Genomic DNA, 19,715 nt, shown 5'->3' with positions numbered 1-19,715 from the left:
CGTCGGAGTAAGATTCACAAGACTTTCAGATGGAATTAGCCATGCTAGGCACAGGTCCGACTACTGCAGCGCGATCGCGTCTCGTATTTCGTATTTGAAGTTTCGATGCTCATGCCAAGCAGATCTCGCATTTCCCCGCCCAATCAGGGAAGCGCCTAGCACTGCACCTTCCTCCGTCAGTTCCCACTTGTCGGGTAAACACCGGTACCCGCTACAACATCTTGCATGATCTGCCGTAGTATGGCTTGATGTGTAAGACGAACCACCACAGCTACCCATCGGAAGTCGAACCTCGCACGTTCTCACCCGGAACAGTACCCCGCTTTCCCCGTCTGCATCACAAGATGCCAACATCCCAGGATGAAAAGGCTTCGGGGTAATCTCCTTTGGTAACCTGAGTGGGCTCTTGAGCATGGGGACCTCCACCGCCATCACAATTATCAAGCTGTATCAAACCGACGTTCTACCGTACTTCCGACTTCCAGCCAATCGCATGCGTTACCATACTTTCGCAGTAATCGCCGTCGTCACACCTGTAGAGCTGTCTTGCATCACTGTGCCAAGGTATAAATACAATCATGATTCCGTAGATTAACATGCCTCATCAAGATGAAGTCCTCCATTCTCTCTTTCCTCGCAGCTACAGCCACAGCCGCAGTCACCATGTCCAACACGACTACCACAACCATCAAGCCTTTCACCCTCTCGGCTCCACCAAACACTGACATCTGGCGCAAGCCTCCCATGCACAACGCCTTCAATGCATCGACCTACCCAGAGCAGCTCCCAAGCTTCACCCTGAAGAACTTCCAGCGAGCGCAGCTGTCGTTCGAGCTTCCACCGTCTGACCAACTCCGCCAATACGACCAAGCTGGCCTCTTGCTGCATGTCACCAAGCCAGGTGTTCCAGACAACCAAACCAAATGGATCAAGACTGGTATCGAGTTCTACTACGGAAAGCCGTATGTGGCGACCGTGGGCTGTGATGCTTGGGCTGACTGGTCACTTACACCTATGCCTGAGTTCAAGAACGGCACTATGCCCGGCGCCACCATTGAGGCGAGAAGGGAGAGCGATGCGCTTGGCAACAGTCTTTGGATTTACTGGATCATCAAGGATGAGGCTGGCAAGGAGGTCAGCAGGCAGCCGTTGAGAGAGGTCACCTGGGTCCTTGCGGAGGAGTATGAGCGATGGAGCGTCAGTATCGCAGGATACGTTTGTCGCCCGACCACGGCAGGTGGCGATGGGATGCTTGAGGCGGAGTTCAAGGACGGTCTGGAGATTGAGACTCTCAATCACGTGTAAGGGGAGAGTGCAAGATGGGCGTTTGTTAAGGTACGTGATGTCGTCACCTGCGGATGCGATAGTATCTGATAGCAAAGAGTAGATGGTGTATAAGTCGCAGTGACGCGTGGATAGCCAGTACTTTTCTCAATCTGATATCGTTTACCTCCATATATACGAACTTCTCCACATGTATCTTGCTCAATACGGCTATCAAATCCATATCTTACGACTGTGGTGAGCACAATATGACCCAAGTCTGCTTCCAGGAGAGTCAAGTGAGCCATCACTGGCTCCTGAGGAGGGGTCAGCCGAGCGTAAGCGACGGTTTCTCTCATTCATTGAGCCAGCACAAACTCACTGCGCCTGCCTAGAGAGAGCACTGACCTCTGGGCTATATATCCTCATCGATTCTGATTTCTTGATCCACACTCCCTACTCGACAATTATAGTTATCTGATTCAATACTCTCTACGATTCCGCAATCATGGTCAACGTTCAGTTACACTGCCCGTCCACGAAGAAGACCGTCGAGGACTTCTTCATCACACCTTTCCAAAGCCTCGAGCAAGTTCTACCGAGTGTACGACTTGCCCTCAACATCAAGTACGCGGCGCTCTACACTACCGAGGCCAAACGGATCATGGAACCAAGTACCCTTCAAGAAGACCAGCGAGTGTTGGTGGCAGCCAGCGCATCAGAGACTATGTTACCTGACTCGCCATCTGAATGGGTACTGTACGACGGCGAGGAGGGCGACGATGTCGCCATGAACGTCGAATGCTATGGCCTTGAGTGGGTTGTAAGTATACATTACCCGTGATCGTCAACAAAGGAAGTCACTGACCGCGATGTAGGAGCTATGTGACCTCGACAAGTGCTTGCACATCACCAGTCTGAACGTGCAGAAACCCGCAACCCGGAACAAGTTGCGTATTACACGCGAGTTCAAGCCTGTCCAGGCCGACATCGACGCCTCGGAGGCTAAAACCTTAACTTCTTCAAGTGTTGCAGAGAACGAGGACCGTATCGAGAAGTGCTGGGCCGTCGCCGTCGAGCACTTCCTTACTACCTCGATGAAACCTGCCGCCGCTAAGTCCAGCTCCAAGTCCTGCGACCCCGACACCCTGGCTACTCTAGCTATCCTCGCAAGTTTCACTCAAGGTCAATCCCGAATAGCTTTGGAGGTACTTGAAGAAGCGGTCGCTCTTCGCACCGAAGAGGATCAAGGCGACGACAAGGATCCCGCTTTGCGGAAAGGCGATGTTCTTAACGCAATCACGATCATCTACGAGCGGGCTGAAGAAATCCCAGCTAAGCTCATCAAGGGTAAGGGCGCGAAAGGGAAGGGTAAGGGGAGGAGGAGGTCCTCGAAGGGCACTCCGAAGAAGCTTAGCGCTATGTCGAGTTGAGTGAAGTGATGGATGGATGAAGCGGCTACAAGACGGGTCTAGTGCTTACATGGAGTTACTTGAGCGAGCGAGGATATACCCGGAGTGTTTTGAAAGTGAAATTAGGGATGGGAAGTCTTACCCAGGCGGATATTTTGGGTTTGTACGGTATACATGAGCGATGGGAGATACCTATGTAGCTGGGAACACTGTTTACGGCACACGATTGCAATGAGTCTATGAGGTTTGTATTTGTCTACCAATCACCTTCATTGCTAACAAGCAGAGGCGTCAGGATATGTATACTTACATATCTTCCGATACATCCCCTCTTACATCTTCACATTCCTCCTCACCCAAACTGCCAAAGAATGTCAGGACAACCCCAACCAAGTGCACAACCAGCCATCTCTAGTAAGTTCGAATCCAAAGCTATTTCCCAATCAAAACGTACCAGTCCTCTGACCAAGCAGGTCAATGGCTTCTAGACAAGCTCAAGAAGACGTCCCGTCAAAACATAGAAGATTGTACGTCCACCATCCACCTCACCCATGCACCCTCCTTCCACCATCTCTTTTCCTTTAGCCTATCACTCTACTTCTCCATACCCCGACCTTCTGTTCTTATAAACCAGCCTCACCCATCCCACAGACCTCCGCATCCTCCGCTTGCACGTCAAAGAAAGCGCCGCAGAAAATGCATTGCAACTAGCACGCAACACCACAATCTCCGAATTCGTACTACAGAAACTTCAGAAACTTGAAGGTAAACACCCGAAACACGAGGTTGATGCGGCGAGGGAGTATGAGATGATGACGAGGTGGAAGCTGCTAATTGAGAGGGCTGTCAGTGATGCTAAGCATGAAGGGTTGGTGGAGTTGGTGAAGAGGATTGAGGAGCTGATTGAGGGTGATGCAGATGGACAGGCTGGGGTTTGATGATGGGGTTTGTGATGGTTAGGGGGCGAGAGACGAGACTAGTGAGACGGAGATCTAGATGATGCACGAGTCCAGTGAGTTTGGGGACTGTATGCCGCTTGCCTCGATAAACAACGTCGCGAGGAGCAAGCTACAAAGCCCATCGAATCCATCGAGTTTGTAGCTGTGTACCAAGCACCTCAGGTACTACCAAATAATTGTCCCCGATACAAGCACGACCACATATATCAGCGTCAGATTCTTTCCAACATCCTTACTCCATCTCATACACACCTACCTAGGTAGAAGACAGCATCCCGAACGCATCGCTCAAGTATCTCCAAACGAATCGACCAGCATGTCCGGACAAGAACAGCCACCAGGCCCGCAAATCTACATGTCCCAAGGGGATAAGTTCTCTAGTAACGAAGCCCCCAAAGCCCCTTCTTAGAAAAGTCAACGACTTGCTAACTCGATACCATGAAGCGGTGACGGAATACCTAGATTTCCTCCAAACCCAATCACGACGCCCTAAAGAAGAATGTACGTACACCCCACACCCCAGACGGGCTCCTTCTCTGCAACCGTCACTAACGTGTACATTTTGACACTTGTATAGGCCTGACCGTCCTGAAGAAGTCCATTGACAAGAGCGTGAGACGTGTAGCTGAACATCGTGAACGCGACGAATTAGTCATAGAACTCGCTCAGTCAGAAGTCGAGGCTATGGAAGAAGGCGAAGAACGAAAGCACGATGTGGAGAAGCTCGAGTTTAAGAAGAAAAAGAGAATGTTTGAGTCGTTGGTGGATGCTGCCATGCATGACGGCTTACAGAAGTTGACCGGTGCGGTCGAGGAAATTGTGCGGAATCATGTGCCGAATGAGGCCGATGCTCATCGATCCTAGATGGAGAGGGTTGGCTAGGTTTGTAGTTTGCATACCCTTTGTCTTGTTTGACCGACGTAGTAAATAACAAGCAGTGCCATCACATATATTCCGGCAGTGCGATACTCCTTGGCTCAGAATCTCTATCACTCTTCTATCAGTCAGCTCTCCCTCAGTCATGAACTCACATCTGACCTCTGTATCTAAAATGCGGCATCCGAAAAGCACCAACGACTTGCGAAAAGCGCCAACCATGATTGCAGATGCAGAGCCCCTAAACCCACCCGTTCGTCCAAACATATCCAGTGAGTGCTACCGCAACGTCCTTTTCCGAGAATAAAACAGCAGACTAACGAATAAAAAACAACAGGCTTATGGTTCACTTCCAATCTCCCCAAAATGACTCTCAAAGATCGAAATGCCCGTACGTGCCTAGCTCCCCTCTTCTTCCTCACCCTGTTCATTCTTCTACCTACCCCTGCCTGGATGTCGCTCGCTTCACTTTACCATCTCACATAGTCCACCTCATAGCTACCGGTGGAGCTCAAATCTTCTGACACGCATCCAGATGAACGCACCCTGAGCTCCTACATTAAAGACAGCATTGTCGAGAGAAAATCAATCACTGACAAATCCGACGATTACATCAAATGGGAAAAGGATCTTGTCGAAGATCTGGAAGAGCAGCTGAAACGTGCAAAGGAGCGAATAGAGGAAGAGAGGCGACGGGTCGATCTCGAGAAGGTAGTACATGATACTAAGCACGAAGGTTTGGTGGAGTTGCTGAGCAAGGTCAAACAAGCGTTGTGGCCAAGATATTAGAGCGGGAGGATCCAGCGGCTTTGCGGTTTGCCGACCTACCAGTCATGTCACCAATCGACGGGTTGTATAGCAAACCGCACGCCGTCTATACATTCATAATACTACGCTCTCTTGTTAGCGGTTTCCAAGATCCGTCTCTCTTCTACCGTTCCGCTATCGCACCTTGACCCACCAAACTACTTTCCACATCTCCATCCGAAGGCCCTCTTCATAAACTCATACCACAATGTCCGATGACGAAGAAGCTCCACTCCCCACAACCATCGAGATCGATAGTAGGCAACCTTCCTTCCTCGCTCTTGCAGAACCGCTACCGTAGCCATAAGAAAGTACCAGCTAACCAGCCCCTCCTCAACAGCATCATGGTTTCTATCCAAACTCCCACAGCTATCGCATGAAGATAGACACGAATGTAAGTAACCATCGCCATGCCACCTGCGAATTCCAACATAGCCAAAACACGGTACTAATCCAACCTAATCCTTACACAGACAACGCCGTTCTCATCCGTAACATCGAGACCATGATGGAAGAGTTGGGATTGCCTGACCGTGATCACCACGCCGCCAATGTGAACGCCGATGCTGAAGTCGTGGCAGCAAGGAGATTAGTTGCGGAAATGAAGGAGCTGCAGGAGCTTGCGGAAGAACGTTTGGGATTGCCTGACCGTGATCACCACGCCGCCAATGTGAACGCCGATGCTGAAGTCGTGGCAGCAAGGAGATTAGTTGCGCAAGCGAAGGAGCTGCTGAGGCTTGCTGATGAACGTTTCCATCGTGTGCATGATATATCCATTGCTCTGGGTCAGGAGAAGGGTAGGAAGATTGGAGCCTTGCTTACGCTGATGAAGAAGACTAAAGAGGCTATGAAGAAGACTAAAGAGGCTATGCGGGAGGAGGGGTGGACAGATCTTGGGGAGGCAAGTGAAGAACATGGTGACAGCTCTGATAATAGCTGATTTCCAGGCTGTAAAAGAACCTGATGATATGTAGATTTGGTAGATGATGCCTTACATGTTACTTACACCCCAAACCCACCCATTCCATTCCTAATCTTCATCCCCCTACGCCGCCTGCGCAGCCCTCAACCCCCCTCTCTGCCCCGCATTGCGACTCCTAACCTCAGTCTGCCCAACTTCCAAATGCGTGCCCGCCCTGCTCTTCTCGAGCGACACAGCCGCCCGGTCAGTTACCTCAATATAATCCTTCGCATCACGCTCGACCGCACCAGGAGTAGAGACGTGAATACCCTCAACGAGAACCTTCTCATCATCCGGTATCTCCAGTGTAGTTTCCTTAATTTCTGGACCTTGTGTCTTTGTGCCGAAGGGCGGGTCGAAGCGTTTCCGCAGCGTTTCGATCATCTTGCCGAACCAGAACCAGTTCAGGCCGTTGAGGATGATGTTGGAGGCGAGGTAGGCAGTTATGAGCCAGAGAGGGACGGTCTGGCCTTCGGCGAATCGGAGGATGTCGTGTTTGAAGCCGGCGTTGTGGAGGGTGGTGTTTTGCGATAGCTTCCCGACGTCTGGATCTGAGTGCGTGTATGCGCCGGCAGCGTAGGCGTGGTAGACGTCGGTAAAGACGCGGATGGAGTTGTAGGATCCCCACACGATGCGGCAGGAGAAGAAGGTACACAGCAGGATTATGCCGTTGACGAGCTGGATGGTGGTGCCGGTCATGTTGAGCTTATCGCAGAACCAGTGGATGTTCAGGAAGGGCGAGGAGAGCTCGTAGAGGATAAAGGTGCACGCGTAGTAGTTCACGAAGGGACGCTGTCACACGATCAGTACTCTGAATAGCTCCCATGTGCTCTGGGAAGCACCGTGGTCTACTTACGAAACCCAGCGAGAACACGCATAGGGCGCAGATAGCATGGAACAGCATGCCGGTACCGAATGCCTTAACATTCTGCAACGTGATGACCAAGTCCCATAGGAAGTAGCCTCCTGCCATGGCTTGGATCAAGCCAGACGCTCCAGTATATCCATGCACGCGCTCCGTCGAGTCCATCTGATTCAGCTCCTTATCCGTCCACATGACCCATAGCGCCATTCCGCAGACCAGCGTGCTCTGCACAAATGACACGATGTGCACATCCCAGTTGAGCTTGGTTCGCGCGGTGAAGTTGGCGTATATCCGCGGGAAGAAGAAGCGTGAGATGGCGGGGGCGCCGTAGCTGAAGATAATCTGGTAGAACGTGAAGGCTATCGCGACTTCGTGGAAGTGCAGCGGCAGCGACTTCATGTTGAGGAAGTCGGCCACGGGCTGTACATATTTGACCAGGCTCTCCGGCGGCGCGAAAGGGAACGGGTCGTGCATCGTGGCAGTCGAGTGTGGGGTGCAGCAGACGCGGAGGTAGGTGGAGGTGGAGGTGCGAGGAGTGATGTCAGGGCGGTAAGGGTTGCACGCGAGCAGGAGCGATGGTCCCTTCTTATGCAGGGAAGCAGCGGAGGGGCGTTCGGCAGGAAGGCAGAGCAAGAGCGGTTTTATACTCGGGTAGATACGAAGATCCAAGGCCGCGGCGGCACAATGATGCACGCCGCTCGAGGATGCCTGGGAAAAGGTGCGGATGACGACCAAGCTTGGTGCAGTCCCTTGTTCTAGGCCGAGATGCGATTAGCGAGCCGAGGACCCATCGCCCTGCGCCAGAGGCACACGACAGATTTCATGTCCACCGGGTCATTTTTGTGGAATGCTAAATCACTGCCACGGGACCACGTCATGTTGGATGCTGTTGGATGTGTATGGGTACAGTGCACCGCCACTAGAGGCGTCATGCCGTGACAAATCTCACCCTCTTCGGAAGCCGCATCACCGCATACAAGGAAGAAGTTGAACAGTTATGAGAAGTAAATAGCTCAGAGGTTTTTATTGACTTGACTTACTTTCGTTTTGTAATAGAGTAGACTGCAGTGCAACTGCTCGGCGTTTTCCTCGTAGAGGTGGTAGTGGGTATCTTAAATCGATAATGTGATGATGTAGACGCCGCGCTCAAAGCCCATCAAGTCTGACGTTCTGATTGTGCCAACAGTTGATGCATTTATCCACCTTCAATCTCGCAGCGTATGCTACGAGGAACATCTCTGCAACGTACGACGTTCTCTCAATTCTGTCGAGAAGGAAGTAGAAGTCCTGCAAACTCCTATAGCTAATGATCCGATTGCTGTGACCGAGTAAATTTGCCGGGTGGGCAGTGAATTGGCTCTGGTGTGCGACCGGTACAGGTGAGTTGAAGAGGGCATTCATGCGTCTAGCCTCTTCCATGGAAGATACCGGCGGCGTAGGTAGCCCATAAACATAGTCCTGCTGAGCAGACGCATGATCATGTGATGCTATGTTGGTTGGTCCTGTCCATCCTCCTGTGTTCCCTCCGGGCAGAAGAGTACCTGCTGCTCTGTTTTCGGCCAGCCCTCTTTCCATGTCCAACTGTGAACCAATCCACAATGACCACACAGCTTCTGTCAAGTTGTCATGTGTAGGTACAACGTTAAAAGCGAACCCCATCTCGTGCTCGTTGTTGAAAGGATAGTATCTGTTGGTCTGGCTATGCCTCCCACCAGGGAAATAGTCTTGGTAACTGACAGTGGCATTTGGAACGCCGAGTTCGTCGTTGACCTGCTTGTTGAAGTATGCGTTGCGATGCTTCTCACTCATCGACACCAGTCCTTCCTCCCACATAAGTCGCTCGGCGACTAGGAAAAGTTTACGCACGTGGGCATGCGCCTCACGCTTCCCTCTGCAGATGGGGCAACAGTAGAATGGCATGTACTGAAGGCTTGGAGTTTGCGTGGCATGTGCCCTCAATCCTTGTAATGGATATGGAATGAAGTCTTGCCGCGGGAATGGTACAGTCGCGGACTGTCCTTGGCCCCGACTCGTACTTGTTCTGCGCCTTCTCTCAGTTTCAGCAATAGGGCCATTTTCGAAGCAGATGTTGGAGTCTTCCGGGTCGGCCAGAGGGTCGCATGCCGCGTCAATTGGGCGATTGCCAGGATTGGAAGTCATGGTGAGTAAGATGTAGGAGAGAGAGACCAAGAGAACTCATGATTTACACAGGTCTGTCAGGCAGGCTTTTACACTCTTATTTGAAGCCCTGACCCAACATGACGATGTATTACGAGTACTTGCGAGTGTCTCACTGGGGCTTTAGAGGGTCACCGCGGTACCGTGGTCGTGAGGGGGCCAAGGTGAGGGGACAGGCGAATAAACATTCTGCCCTCAGGAGTTGTTGAATTACCGCACAGAGTTACCATCCTACTCGTCTGGCTGATCCTCAACAGACACATCCTGCGAATAGTACACCCATGTAAGGCGGAGTGAGATAATGCGGGGAGGTTTCGTGACGCGACTTACGCGACGGCAGCGTGCAGGGATCAAGGATGCTCAAAAGTTAGGAAGGCGCGAAAGCGGGACACAGCAAGAGATCCGACTGCAATTCTCATGTTACAACCATGAAAGCTGTCCGACCATCTTTCCGCGCCAATGCGACATGTCAGAGGCAGTTCTTCTGCAGCAACTTAACGTCATGTCGGACCAGTTTAATACCACGCCGAGCATACACACGACCAGCGTTCGCACCGAAACCCACCATCGACATTAAACACATCCGGCAGAACCCAGGACTATATGAGCAGAACTGCATAGACCGCAACTATGCTGCACATAGCAAATCGTCATGGCGGATCATAGAACTGCACGAGCAATGGCTCGCACTCCAGCAAAGCAGTCGCGACCTACGAGAGCGCAACAATCGCATACGGGCCACTCTAGCTAGGACAGCATCGCGCGCCAAGGACGCCGACGGCAAACCAGTAGCCTTGAGAGAAGGTCTGATCAGCGATGCGAAGGCATTGAAGGCAGAGTTGAGCTCTATCGAGGCACAAGAGTCAGAGATCCAAGAAGAGATAGAAGGGCTGGCGCAGGATCTACCCAACTTGAGCAGCACATGCACGCCCGTCGGCACCGAAGCAGATGTACTCGGCTACATCAACGAGTCCTCGAAATCACAAAATCGCAAGTCGCACGTCGACATTGGGCAGGAATTGGGGATACTTGACTTCTCGGGCTCAGCGCAGACTTCGGGTTGGGGCTGGTACTTTCTGGTTGGAGACGGTGCAACGCTGGAACAGGCACTCGTGCAGTACGCCCTAAGTGTCGCTAGGAGGAAAGGATGGAAAGCAGTCGCACCCCCATCCTTGGTGTACTCGCACATTGCATCTGCATGCGGATTCCAGCCGCGCGATCAAAACGGGGAGCAGCAGATATATGCCATTGAGCAGTCAGAGAAGGACAAGGCAAAGCCGCAACTCGCTCTCGCCGGAACTGCAGAGATACCGCTTGCTGGCATGAAGGCCAATCAGACTCTAGAGGAGACCGAGCTGCCACTGAAGGCAGTCGGCGTGAGCAGATGCTACCGTGCTGAAGCTGGCGCAAGAGGAGCCGACACAAAGGGCTTGTACCGTGTTCACGAATTCACCAAGGTCGAGATGTTTGCCTGGACAACACCCGACAACATGGGTGAAGACCACTTTACTACTCCAACGGCACCGAGCTCAGAGTCAATCTTTGACGAGATGCTGTCGATCCAAAAGGAGATACTAGAAGCACTTGGGCTGCACTGCCGCATCCTCGAAATGCCCACAACCGACCTCGGTGCCAGCGCGACGCGGAAAATCGACATCGAAGCCTTCTTCCCATCCCGAGAGAAAGACGAAGGATGGGGCGAGGTGACATCATCGTCCATGTGCACAGACTACCAGAGCCGACGACTACAGACTCGCATGCGCGTGAAGGGAGGCAAACTAGAGTTCCCGTACACGCTCAACGGAACAGCACTTGCTGTGCCCAGAGTCCTCGCAGCGATTCTGGAGAACCACTGGAACGAACAGGACAGCACGGTAACAATACCAGAGGTACTCCGACCATTCATGGGTGGGCAAGAAAAGATACAGGCGGAGCGTCGTTGATGGTGTGAAGAAGTACTGTACGATATGTATCATGTATCTAGACTATGATGTCAGGTGGTTGGGTGTTACTGGTGCCGCAACTAGATGCGCGACACCACTCAAGAAATATGCAGTCAAGATATCCTATGGCCACAGCCGTCTACAAAACCACGCTGCTCGCCCCCTGCATCAACTTTCAGAGCTTCGGACCGTCAGATGCTTGCACTCCCCTGTTTTGACCGCGACATCCCAGCTGGTCCCATCGAGGCTGACTCTGCGCTTGGCCCGGTTATGACCGGCGATTGGCGCACAGCCTCCAACCTGTTCGAGCTGGGTGGCAGGGTGCATGCGACCAGGTGCATATTGGATAGCGGCCATGTGAACAACCGCCACAGCCACTGCTGTCCGCTGCTGCACGGCTCCTGAAACATTCTCTCAAGACTGCACATGCGTCGCAAAGCAGCAGAGTCTACCCTGTCGCGCTGAACCGGTTCTGGGCCAAGGTCCACCTTTGGCGCCATCGCATTCGAGGTGGGGTGGTTAGCGGGCCATTCTCGTCTACCGCCTACGCACCAGCCTCCAGCGCTCACCAGCATCAACAACCCGGCCGCCCACCACCAGCCTGCCTGCACCGCGAGCTGCACCGCTGCGTGCAACCACCGCACCACGCAGCTTTGTTGCTGTCGCCACCTGCCCCCGCCCGACAAGTGTCACCCGCCTCCAGCCATCCGCGAGCCGTCGCAATATTGTTGGAACGCATCATTGTCGCAAACCACTCCTTCGGCCACCCCGAGCACCACAACACCAGACCCGGACTGCGAGATAGCACACGTCGCGGCGCATGGTTTCCTACCCAGACTCGGCGAGTGCAGAGCGCTCACTGCCCATACGGCGTCCCTCGTCGGTTGTGTCGCACTCGTCGCGCGCATCCACCGTCCGCAGACATCGCCAGCACCGCTCCAATGTGGGCGGTTCGTCGCTAGCACCCCAAAATGAGTTCCCCGTGTTCACGCATACCGGCGACGTCGAAATCGTTATCAGCAATGGGCGGAAGGAAATGCGTTATCTGCTGCACAAGTTGATTCTGACGCAGTGCTCGGGCTTCTTCGAGGCTGGCACGAGCGATGAGTGGGCGACTGCTGGCGATGTGACCAACGCCGGGCCCAGCAACGGCACCGCCCTGTCGAGGATACCATCAGGATCACGACCCGAGCAGAAGCGGAAATGGCGGTACGAGATGGATTGGGGCAGCAGCGATGACGACCTGCCCATGCTCGTGCAGAAGGTGTGTTTGTTTACCGTCCGCGACGGCGACCATGCTAACGAGAGTCCAGAAGAACCAGCCTACCATGTTTGGCGGCGACCCAAGTCCACCTGTGCAACCCCCTACTGCGCGCAACAAGCCTGCCGCACCGCAGTCAGGCTTCTTCCGGAGCATGGCCAACTTCTCCACCCTCCACGTGCCCGCGACAGCCACCCCCGAGGCCGACCCCGACGACGACACCTTCCGAGACTACGACAATCTGTTCCGCATCTTCTACAACTATCCTCCCACGCTCGACTCTCTCAACATCGCGAATGCCTACGTAGAGTGCAAATCGCTTCTGCAGCTCGCCGACATGTACGACGCGCTTGGCGTCATCGGACCACGCGTAGACCATCACCTGCTGCGTTTCCAAGGCCGGTTATGGAAGCAGATCGCGAAATACCCGCCCAGCTACCTCAAACTTGGCTACATGGCACGGAGTAAAGCCATCTTCGCCGAAGCTATGGTGCACGTTGTCGGACAGTGGCCACAAGGCATCAATCAGCTACGCGGCCAGATCGCTGAGCCCGTGATCGAGCTGATAGAAGACAAAGTCGACGAGATGGACGAGCTCAAGGCCAAGATTGAAGTCAAGCTCTTCCGCCTATCCCTCACAACTAGTCGCGGCGAGCGTGTGAGCCCATCGAGCAACTGGCTGGACTGGATAGCAGTCTCGCTATTCCGACAATGGCTCGCCGAGAACACGACGCCACCCCCAGCTCCGATCCTCAAATCGCCACGACCCCAGAACTCGAGAGACGGTGCGCCGCTGCCACCTCCACCAGTCTTCAACACCGGCCGCATATTCCGCTTGCTCGGCCAGGCCGGCTCAAGTTACCTCAACCACGACGAATGCAAGCGCTTCCTGCGACTTAACCCCGACCACTACAACCGCGACAACCTGAAGCGCTTCGAACGCAGAATCGAAGAGATCAAGGTCAAGGCCAAAGACGCAGTCAAGCCGCTGATGCGCAATTTCCTCGAGCTCGACCTACGAGAAGGCGGACTTCCCTATTTGACATGCACAAGGATCGATCCGCAAGACTTCCCATGGGACGACATATGAGACTGGAGGGAGGAAACGACTACATTGATAACACACCCACTCGCTTCGACGTTTATGGATTGACAGCAATCTGGCGCTTTTTGATCTATTTGGCTTTTTTGGTTTTGTTACAGATGCGGGATGTTTTGGCGCCTGATACCCTAGGATGTTTACATGTAAATACGCCGTTCTTGTTCTTTTTTCGCTATTTCCACCCCCGATTTCCTTGACGATTTGATGATGTGGGAAAGATAGAGAGACGTGTATGTATGTAGAAAGAGAGATGGTAATTATCGTGTGTAAGAGAAGGAAGAAAAGAAGAGAGGGTATATGCTGGCCGTATGCTTTCTTCTTCTTTTATCTTTCTATTGGGGCAGATGAAGACATGAGATGAGATAATCGACATTTCCACATTCCTTCACTACCCTTGTGACAACCCCTATTCCCTGTTCATTGTCTTACACTGCCGAGCCAATATCCCCTTTCATGCGGGTGTGGGTGGGTGATCGTCCCTCGGTTCTCACGTCCACTCCACACCTGCATCCTACAGGCTCGAAATACACACTACCATAATTCCTTCTTTCGGTCCCTGATATCAAGAGATAGCATGCGGTACGTACTGCACCCGGGCATCCGAACGAGATAGGCTCAGGGCGGAAGGCTTGTAGCTATCTGCCGTCATGATCGACGCTGCAGCCGCGCCAAGCCGTGGTAGCGTGTGGGGGCTGGTGACGCGATACGGTGGGTACGGGTGAGGATGGAGAGATAGGGCGGAGGGATGAGGATTGTTTTACGGAATTCTGGAGTTGACATCGATGGAATCGATGGGTTGATTGGAAGTGTTAGTGCTGGTATTGGTGAGTGGGGAAGATCGCCGAGGTGACTGGGTCGTTGATCGTTGCGAGCTTGTCACAGAGATTGGAAGATGTGGAAGATAACGTGGCTAATGTCGATGACAGGCATGCCAAATCTGTCTGTCAGGTTGTGGGCGTTTCTGGGGCTGAGTATGCAGGTACCGTTTCAAACTCTGGAGGTATCGAAGGAGATCACCACCTGGCCATCTCTGCCATGACCTCAACCACCGAATCTCACATACAAGACCTTCACTACCTACAAATCCATCGCACACTCTTCATTACAGCGATCATGCGGGACATGACCAAACAAACAACCCTCCGATAACACTACCCCTAATCACTACCAAACAATCCCAAGAACCTACCTAGGTAGATTACTCTTCTAGCCCTCGCCGACGGCCCAAACCCTCCCACAAGCATTGCTTATGCTAGGCATATGTCGAAAGCAGAAGCTTATCAGATCTACACGTCGCTTTGTCCCTAGCCCCCTGCGAAACACTAAACACCAAAGCACTACCCTGCCGTTCATCAGGGTCCCCACATACATCGTTGCCTTTTCTGCACAGTAACGCAGGGTAGGTGACCAAACAGAGAGGAAACCTTCGCCCAAAACGGCGTGACGTATCTGCATGTAGACTACGTGGCGCACGGGGAGGTAGATTGGGCGTACCTTGGCGGATGGGGATCGTCACTGGGTATCTAAGCCTCATGGAGATCGGCGTGGTGGCTGATAGCGGGTAGTGGAGTTTGAGTAGTGAAGGGTGAGAGGGAGGCCTAAATGGTCGGCGAGCATTGGGTAGTTTGTGGGATGTAGTGACGAAAAAGAGATGGGGAGGAGGGTATTGGGGATAATGATCGACGTGTTGTGGTCTTGGACGTGGGAGCATGGGATGAGATCGAGCAAGATCGAGTATCGTACGAGAGTAGTGTAGGCAGTGTAGCACAAGGGGGCAAGGCAAAGACTGGCATCATAGGCAAAGGAATCATCTCCGCCATCTCGTCTGTCAGAGATATATAAGCACGAGGCTTCTCCCTCCAGAACAGACTCATCATCACAACAGTTCTCATCTCATCATCTACAATACCTTCACACAACCAACCCAACCCACCAAACCACCAAAATGCAGTTCACCATCTTCACCCTCACCGCTCTCCTGAGCCTCACCTCCGCCGCCGCAGTCACCAAGCGTTTCCCGTACGCTGCCACTTCCGTGCAGGCTCGCCAAAGCGAGATCTGCGGTGGCCTCGCCACGCCATTGTGCTGCCAGACTGATGTTCTTGGTGTTGCCAACTTGAACTGCGCGAACGGTATGTTGGAACATTTACTCTATTGAAATGAGGAGAATGAGTGCTAATGTGTATAACAGCCGGCGCCGGTATCGAAACAACAGAGGACTTCCAAGCTGCCTGCGCTGAAGACGGCACGACGGCTCAGTGCTGCATTGTGCCTCTCGGTGCTGATGGTCTGCTCTGCACTGCTGCTGCTTAAGCTTTCGACACCTCCAAGACGCCGGACACAAATCCAAGACAGAGGTGCATTCGGGCATGCTAGGTTCGCTGCTGAAGCAGTGAACCATCCAGAGACGTGGATGTATATGAGTGGCGGACGAGACATCGTTGAGATATAGCGCAAGGGGGGTTACTGTTCTTGTTGTCACTGCCTACCACTCCTTTAGGTGGGACAGTTTATTTGTAGATATACTTGAAGAAGGATGATTGATAGGAAGAGGGGTGTGTATGATACAATGAGAAATCTGTTTTCCTAAGCTACATCTTATGCCTCATCTCGTGAACTCGCTTTGAGACCCTCTCCACTTACTAAAATTCTTCCGCCGGTAGAAGTATGGCTCTCAGAGTGGTTTCTAGTCTGATGAGTCGAAAACCACTTGCTCATCACAGAGTCCGCAAAGCCCATGATGAAGCACCAGAACAGGTTCCGACTCTCGCTACTATCCAACGACCCCAATACCATCAACAAACTCACAGAAGAAATTATCATATGCATTTAAACCTCCCTGAGAACAGTCAAAAACACCGCCATGCAAGCCATGACACAATCAGATAATCGCCTACCCAAATACCCGTCCGCGCTTATGCTATCACAAAAGACACTTGCCTCCCTCCCTCTCGCCCTAATCATCCGCCTCACTCATAATCCAAGCTATCCCTCACACACTTCCTCACCCTCTTCTTAAACTCGGGCGTATTATCCCTCCACAAGCTCGCCGCCTCCACATTCGCCGGACTCTCGTCGTTTGGGCTCGACAGCATGGAAATAACTGATAGAAGAATCGTCTCGGGCGTTTGTACGGGCGACCAGCGTTCTGCGGCGGATTCGTAGCCGTACTTGTCTTCTTCGGGTGGGTGGAGGATCGAGATGCATACTTCGCCGTTTTGGTAGACTGAGAGGTGTTAGTTATGCGATCCAAGTTATGAGGGGTTTGTGAGGAACGAAACGTACTGTTAGGGTGGAAGATGGGTGTCTCGAAGCGCATCTTTGGTGGGAGGAGCGGGTATTCGCTGGGGAAGGTGAGGCGCGCGCGGAAGAAACCTCCTGTGTGTGATGTCAGTACCGGAGTTTCTACTTGGGAAGACTGTGTCTGGGTCTGTACCTCCGTAGAACTTTGTGTCGTCGTCGATCATCAGCATCACCTCCCACTCGAACACATTGTTGTCCACCAGACCACAGCTTATGCCCGATATACTCTTGTCGTTTTGCATTTGCTTGAGTTGGCGAGCCAGCAGCCCCGCTGCCGCAGATGACGAAGCCATAGTACCCTTCTCTTCGCGTATGTGTATGTAAAGTGGCGCTCGAAGTTGAACCCTCGGTATGCGCAGAGAGATCGGGAACGGGTGGGGGAACGCAGCCGAAGAGACGGTTATAACAGCTGCGACGCAGAGATTGCACACGTTCTACAGCGATCCGGATGCAGTTGTTCTTGCGTGAGGGAAGTTTTGTGTGCGCCGGTTCTGTTGCGGAAAGAGGGTAGGTGGAGATTCCAGAGGCGCGTTCGGGCGCAGGACGTGGAGGGCTCTTAACGGCGGGTGTGGCGGGGCAAGCTGCGGGCGATCGGCAGGGGGCTCGCTGGCAGTCGAGGGTAGGTGATTACTGGGTGGATGGGAGTATGCGCAAGAGTCAGAGTGTCTCCGTGAGTCTTGTTAGTGAGCGTGCGTGAGCGTGATCATATATGAAGAAGCAAGTCGGTGGCATGCTCCAATGGCCGTGTCGCATGTGGCGGTATGCGCCAAGTCGAATACCGCTTTGCAGGGGTTTCTCAGGGTAGTCAGGCCTTCCCTTTTGCGTCTGCTCTGCATTGAGGACGGGTGCTTGCCGATAGTCAGCCCTAAAGGCGTGTGGGAGAGCTGGATTCGGTGCTTGGTAGATGAGCAACGTGAGAATTTGGACCTCGGCTTGAAACTCGATAAGCCCTACGACGCCTTCACACCAAAGTAGCTTCTGTGGCTGCAAGGAAGATCACTATTTGCTTATATAGGTATACCGATTCATGTCCCGATCTACTCGCCCAATACCCGTCCATCTCCGTCTGCCCAGTATCCATTACGTCCCAGAACGCCGTCGTAACCATGATAGATGCGATGCCACTCCCCGAGGACCCGTATCTAGGGTATCATTTGATCCAAAGGGGATATAGATTGGAAATAGCAAGACTCTAGAAGAGACAAAACGTAAAATCGTACATGTAGGAAGCTGGGATCAGCCGAAGATCCGGAGAAAGCCCCATAGCCCGGCTCCGCAAAGCACGGGGATGGTGAGATTGTCGTCCCAGCCAAAGACGTCGATCGCTTCACTGGCACTGGCGATGATGCCAGACGCCAGAGACATGGCGCCCAACGCCCAGTATCCGGTAAGGGAAGCCTGCTTCACGGTGAGAGCAAAAGTTTCCTGCGCCTGGGGAGGGAGCGTCAGGGCACCTTGGAATGCAAAAGCGTATTCGCCGTGATTGTACTCTGAGTAGAGAGGACCTAGCCAGCCCCACCATACGGCTGCTGTGATAACACCCGTCACGCACGCCGCGATAGAACCCGCAAGACTCTTGCCTTTCCTGACTCTGGGCGTGAGGTGGCCCCAGAGCCTGCCAAAAGTCGAAGCAGCAGTATCGCACCAACTCAGTAGTAAGATGCTCATGACTGCCATGTCCTTGGGGCAAAAGCGCATGACTATCCATGCGCCCAGAAGGTAGGAGATGACACCGTTGTATCCATCGACCTCTGACTCGCGCATGAAGGCACCGAGACACCGGATGTAGAAGCGATTCACTTGCCAGTAGCGGTGTCGGATGACGTCGGTGAGGGCGATGGGTATCAGCATGGTAAGGAGGACATTGTGTATCTGCGACGTTTGCGTGCCGGTGCAGTAGAGGAAGATGGTCAGGAAGCCGATGGAGACGTGGAGGATCTTGCGAGGAATCTCATGCCGGTGAATCTATTGATGTCAGTAATGAGCTTGCGAAGTCACCCTGTGTGTACTCACGAATGACCGCCATTTCTGGTGGATGGGAATCAAGCCTAGAGGACTCGGACTCCGGCTCATCTCCCTCCAGTAGTTCTTGTTGGCTTGCGCGGGTGACAGGTGGCCGTTTGAAGTGTTGCCAGGCAGCGCGAGATCCTTCTTCATGCCTCCATTCATCTGCCTACGGCTTGTCAGGCCGCTCATCCTCCGCCGTCCTACGCCTCCATCTAGGACAGGACTCCGGCTTCTGGCATTCCGGCTCCTTGCGCGAGCCCTCATGTCGGGGTCTGATCCTGAGTCCTCATCGATAGGCGGGGGTGACGTAACCCGTTGTTTGCGCGTCGAAGAGCGCGTCACGGGGCCGAAATAGCCATCTTTCGTACTGCCCGCCTCTGAGGGCGTTGGTGACGGCGAGATCACACGCGGCGTGTTGGGGATCTGGTATTGGCGTGAAGACTCCATGGCTACGCGCCAGCAGGTGGGAAAGTAAGGAAAGGTAGGAGCCCGGATGACGCCGGAGAGAGTGGAGTGGGCCCTGGCACAGAGTAGGGCGATGTTTACCAGCAGGGACTGGCGATCCGAGGGTTGCGAATAAAGGTAATGAGGCTGGGTTGGCGCGTCACAGCTAACATGTGGGAGGGCGGCACTTAGGGTGGCTTCGACATTGATGTCAGCATCAGGCGTGATCAGAGGCTCATGGCCCGCGGATTCGTCCGGGCAGCGCGCATCGTTTAGGGAGGCAGAAGATGCCACAGTGCGTGCAGGCGACAGCAGCGGTCGTCTTATTTGTTAT

At 53.3% G+C, this 19,715-nt stretch overlaps 11 protein-coding genes across 11 annotated transcripts; 8 read left to right on the top strand and 3 right to left on the bottom strand.

Moving 5' to 3' along the window:
* Positions 1–663: 663 nt before the first annotated feature.
* J4E83_005409 (uncharacterized protein) lies at positions 664–1,305 on the top strand (the record flags this gene model as incomplete). Its single annotated transcript, XM_049332328.1, has 1 exon — positions 664–1,305. The coding sequence occupies one exon, from the start codon at positions 664–666 to the stop codon at positions 1,303–1,305; it is 642 nt and encodes a 213-aa protein (XP_049188779.1).
* Positions 1,306–1,771: 466 nt separating this feature from the next.
* J4E83_005408 (uncharacterized protein) lies at positions 1,772–2,696 on the top strand (the record flags this gene model as incomplete). The annotated part of the gene is made up of 2 exons (XM_049332327.1): positions 1,772–2,086; positions 2,142–2,696. 2 exons carry the CDS (start codon positions 1,772–1,774, stop codon positions 2,694–2,696), a joined length of 870 nt encoding a protein of 289 aa, XP_049188778.1.
* Positions 2,697–3,950: 1,254 nt separating this feature from the next.
* J4E83_005407 (uncharacterized protein) lies at positions 3,951–4,498 on the top strand (the record flags this gene model as incomplete). Its single annotated transcript, XM_049332326.1, has 2 exons — positions 3,951–4,014; positions 4,212–4,498. The coding sequence occupies 2 exons, from the start codon at positions 3,951–3,953 to the stop codon at positions 4,496–4,498; spliced, it is 351 nt and encodes a 116-aa protein (XP_049188777.1).
* A 378-nt stretch (positions 4,499–4,876) lies between these two features.
* J4E83_005406 (uncharacterized protein) lies at positions 4,877–5,299 on the top strand (the record flags this gene model as incomplete). Its single annotated transcript, XM_049332325.1, has 2 exons — positions 4,877–4,901; positions 5,046–5,299. 2 exons carry the CDS (start codon positions 4,877–4,879, stop codon positions 5,297–5,299), a joined length of 279 nt encoding a protein of 92 aa, XP_049188776.1.
* Positions 5,300–5,525: 226 nt separating this feature from the next.
* On the top strand, positions 5,526–6,257 carry J4E83_005405 (uncharacterized protein; the record flags this gene model as incomplete). The annotated part of the gene is made up of 2 exons (XM_049332324.1): positions 5,526–5,574; positions 5,791–6,257. The coding sequence occupies 2 exons, from the start codon at positions 5,526–5,528 to the stop codon at positions 6,255–6,257; spliced, it is 516 nt and encodes a 171-aa protein (XP_049188775.1).
* Positions 6,258–6,362: 105 nt separating this feature from the next.
* Positions 6,363–7,617, bottom strand: J4E83_005404 (uncharacterized protein; the record flags this gene model as incomplete). Its single annotated transcript, XM_049332323.1, has 2 exons — positions 6,363–7,070; positions 7,135–7,617. The coding sequence occupies 2 exons, from the start codon at positions 7,615–7,617 to the stop codon at positions 6,363–6,365; spliced, it is 1,191 nt and encodes a 396-aa protein (XP_049188774.1).
* Positions 7,618–9,749: 2,132 nt separating this feature from the next.
* Positions 9,750–11,264, top strand: J4E83_005403 (uncharacterized protein; the record flags this gene model as incomplete). Its single annotated transcript, XM_049332322.1, has 1 exon — positions 9,750–11,264. The coding sequence occupies one exon, from the start codon at positions 9,750–9,752 to the stop codon at positions 11,262–11,264; it is 1,515 nt and encodes a 504-aa protein (XP_049188773.1).
* An 820-nt stretch (positions 11,265–12,084) lies between these two features.
* J4E83_005402 (uncharacterized protein) lies at positions 12,085–13,615 on the top strand (the record flags this gene model as incomplete). The annotated part of the gene is made up of 2 exons (XM_049332321.1): positions 12,085–12,528; positions 12,578–13,615. 2 exons carry the CDS (start codon positions 12,085–12,087, stop codon positions 13,613–13,615), a joined length of 1,482 nt encoding a protein of 493 aa, XP_049188772.1.
* A 1,957-nt stretch (positions 13,616–15,572) lies between these two features.
* J4E83_005401 (uncharacterized protein) lies at positions 15,573–15,940 on the top strand (the record flags this gene model as incomplete). Its single annotated transcript, XM_049332320.1, has 2 exons — positions 15,573–15,759; positions 15,819–15,940. The coding sequence occupies 2 exons, from the start codon at positions 15,573–15,575 to the stop codon at positions 15,938–15,940; spliced, it is 309 nt and encodes a 102-aa protein (XP_049188771.1).
* Positions 15,941–16,596: 656 nt separating this feature from the next.
* Positions 16,597–17,172, bottom strand: UBC15 (Ubiquitin-conjugating enzyme E2 15; the record flags this gene model as incomplete). The annotated part of the gene is made up of 3 exons (XM_049332319.1): positions 16,597–16,853; positions 16,913–17,005; positions 17,064–17,172. The coding sequence occupies 3 exons, from the start codon at positions 17,170–17,172 to the stop codon at positions 16,597–16,599; spliced, it is 459 nt and encodes a 152-aa protein (XP_049188770.1).
* A 994-nt stretch (positions 17,173–18,166) lies between these two features.
* Positions 18,167–19,384, bottom strand: J4E83_005399 (uncharacterized protein; the record flags this gene model as incomplete). The annotated part of the gene is made up of 2 exons (XM_049332318.1): positions 18,167–18,895; positions 18,944–19,384. 2 exons carry the CDS (start codon positions 19,382–19,384, stop codon positions 18,167–18,169), a joined length of 1,170 nt encoding a protein of 389 aa, XP_049188769.1.
* Between the last annotated feature and the right edge of the window lie 331 nt (positions 19,385–19,715).

This window comes from Alternaria metachromatica (assembly GCF_023757995.1).
Source record: "Alternaria metachromatica strain BMP 0045 chromosome Unknown scaffold_10, whole genome shotgun sequence".
NCBI classification, from domain to species: domain Eukaryota; kingdom Fungi; phylum Ascomycota; class Dothideomycetes; order Pleosporales; family Pleosporaceae; genus Alternaria; species Alternaria metachromatica.
The sequence above is the reverse complement of the archived record's forward strand: the minus strand, read 5'-3'. Positions and strand labels throughout refer to the sequence as shown.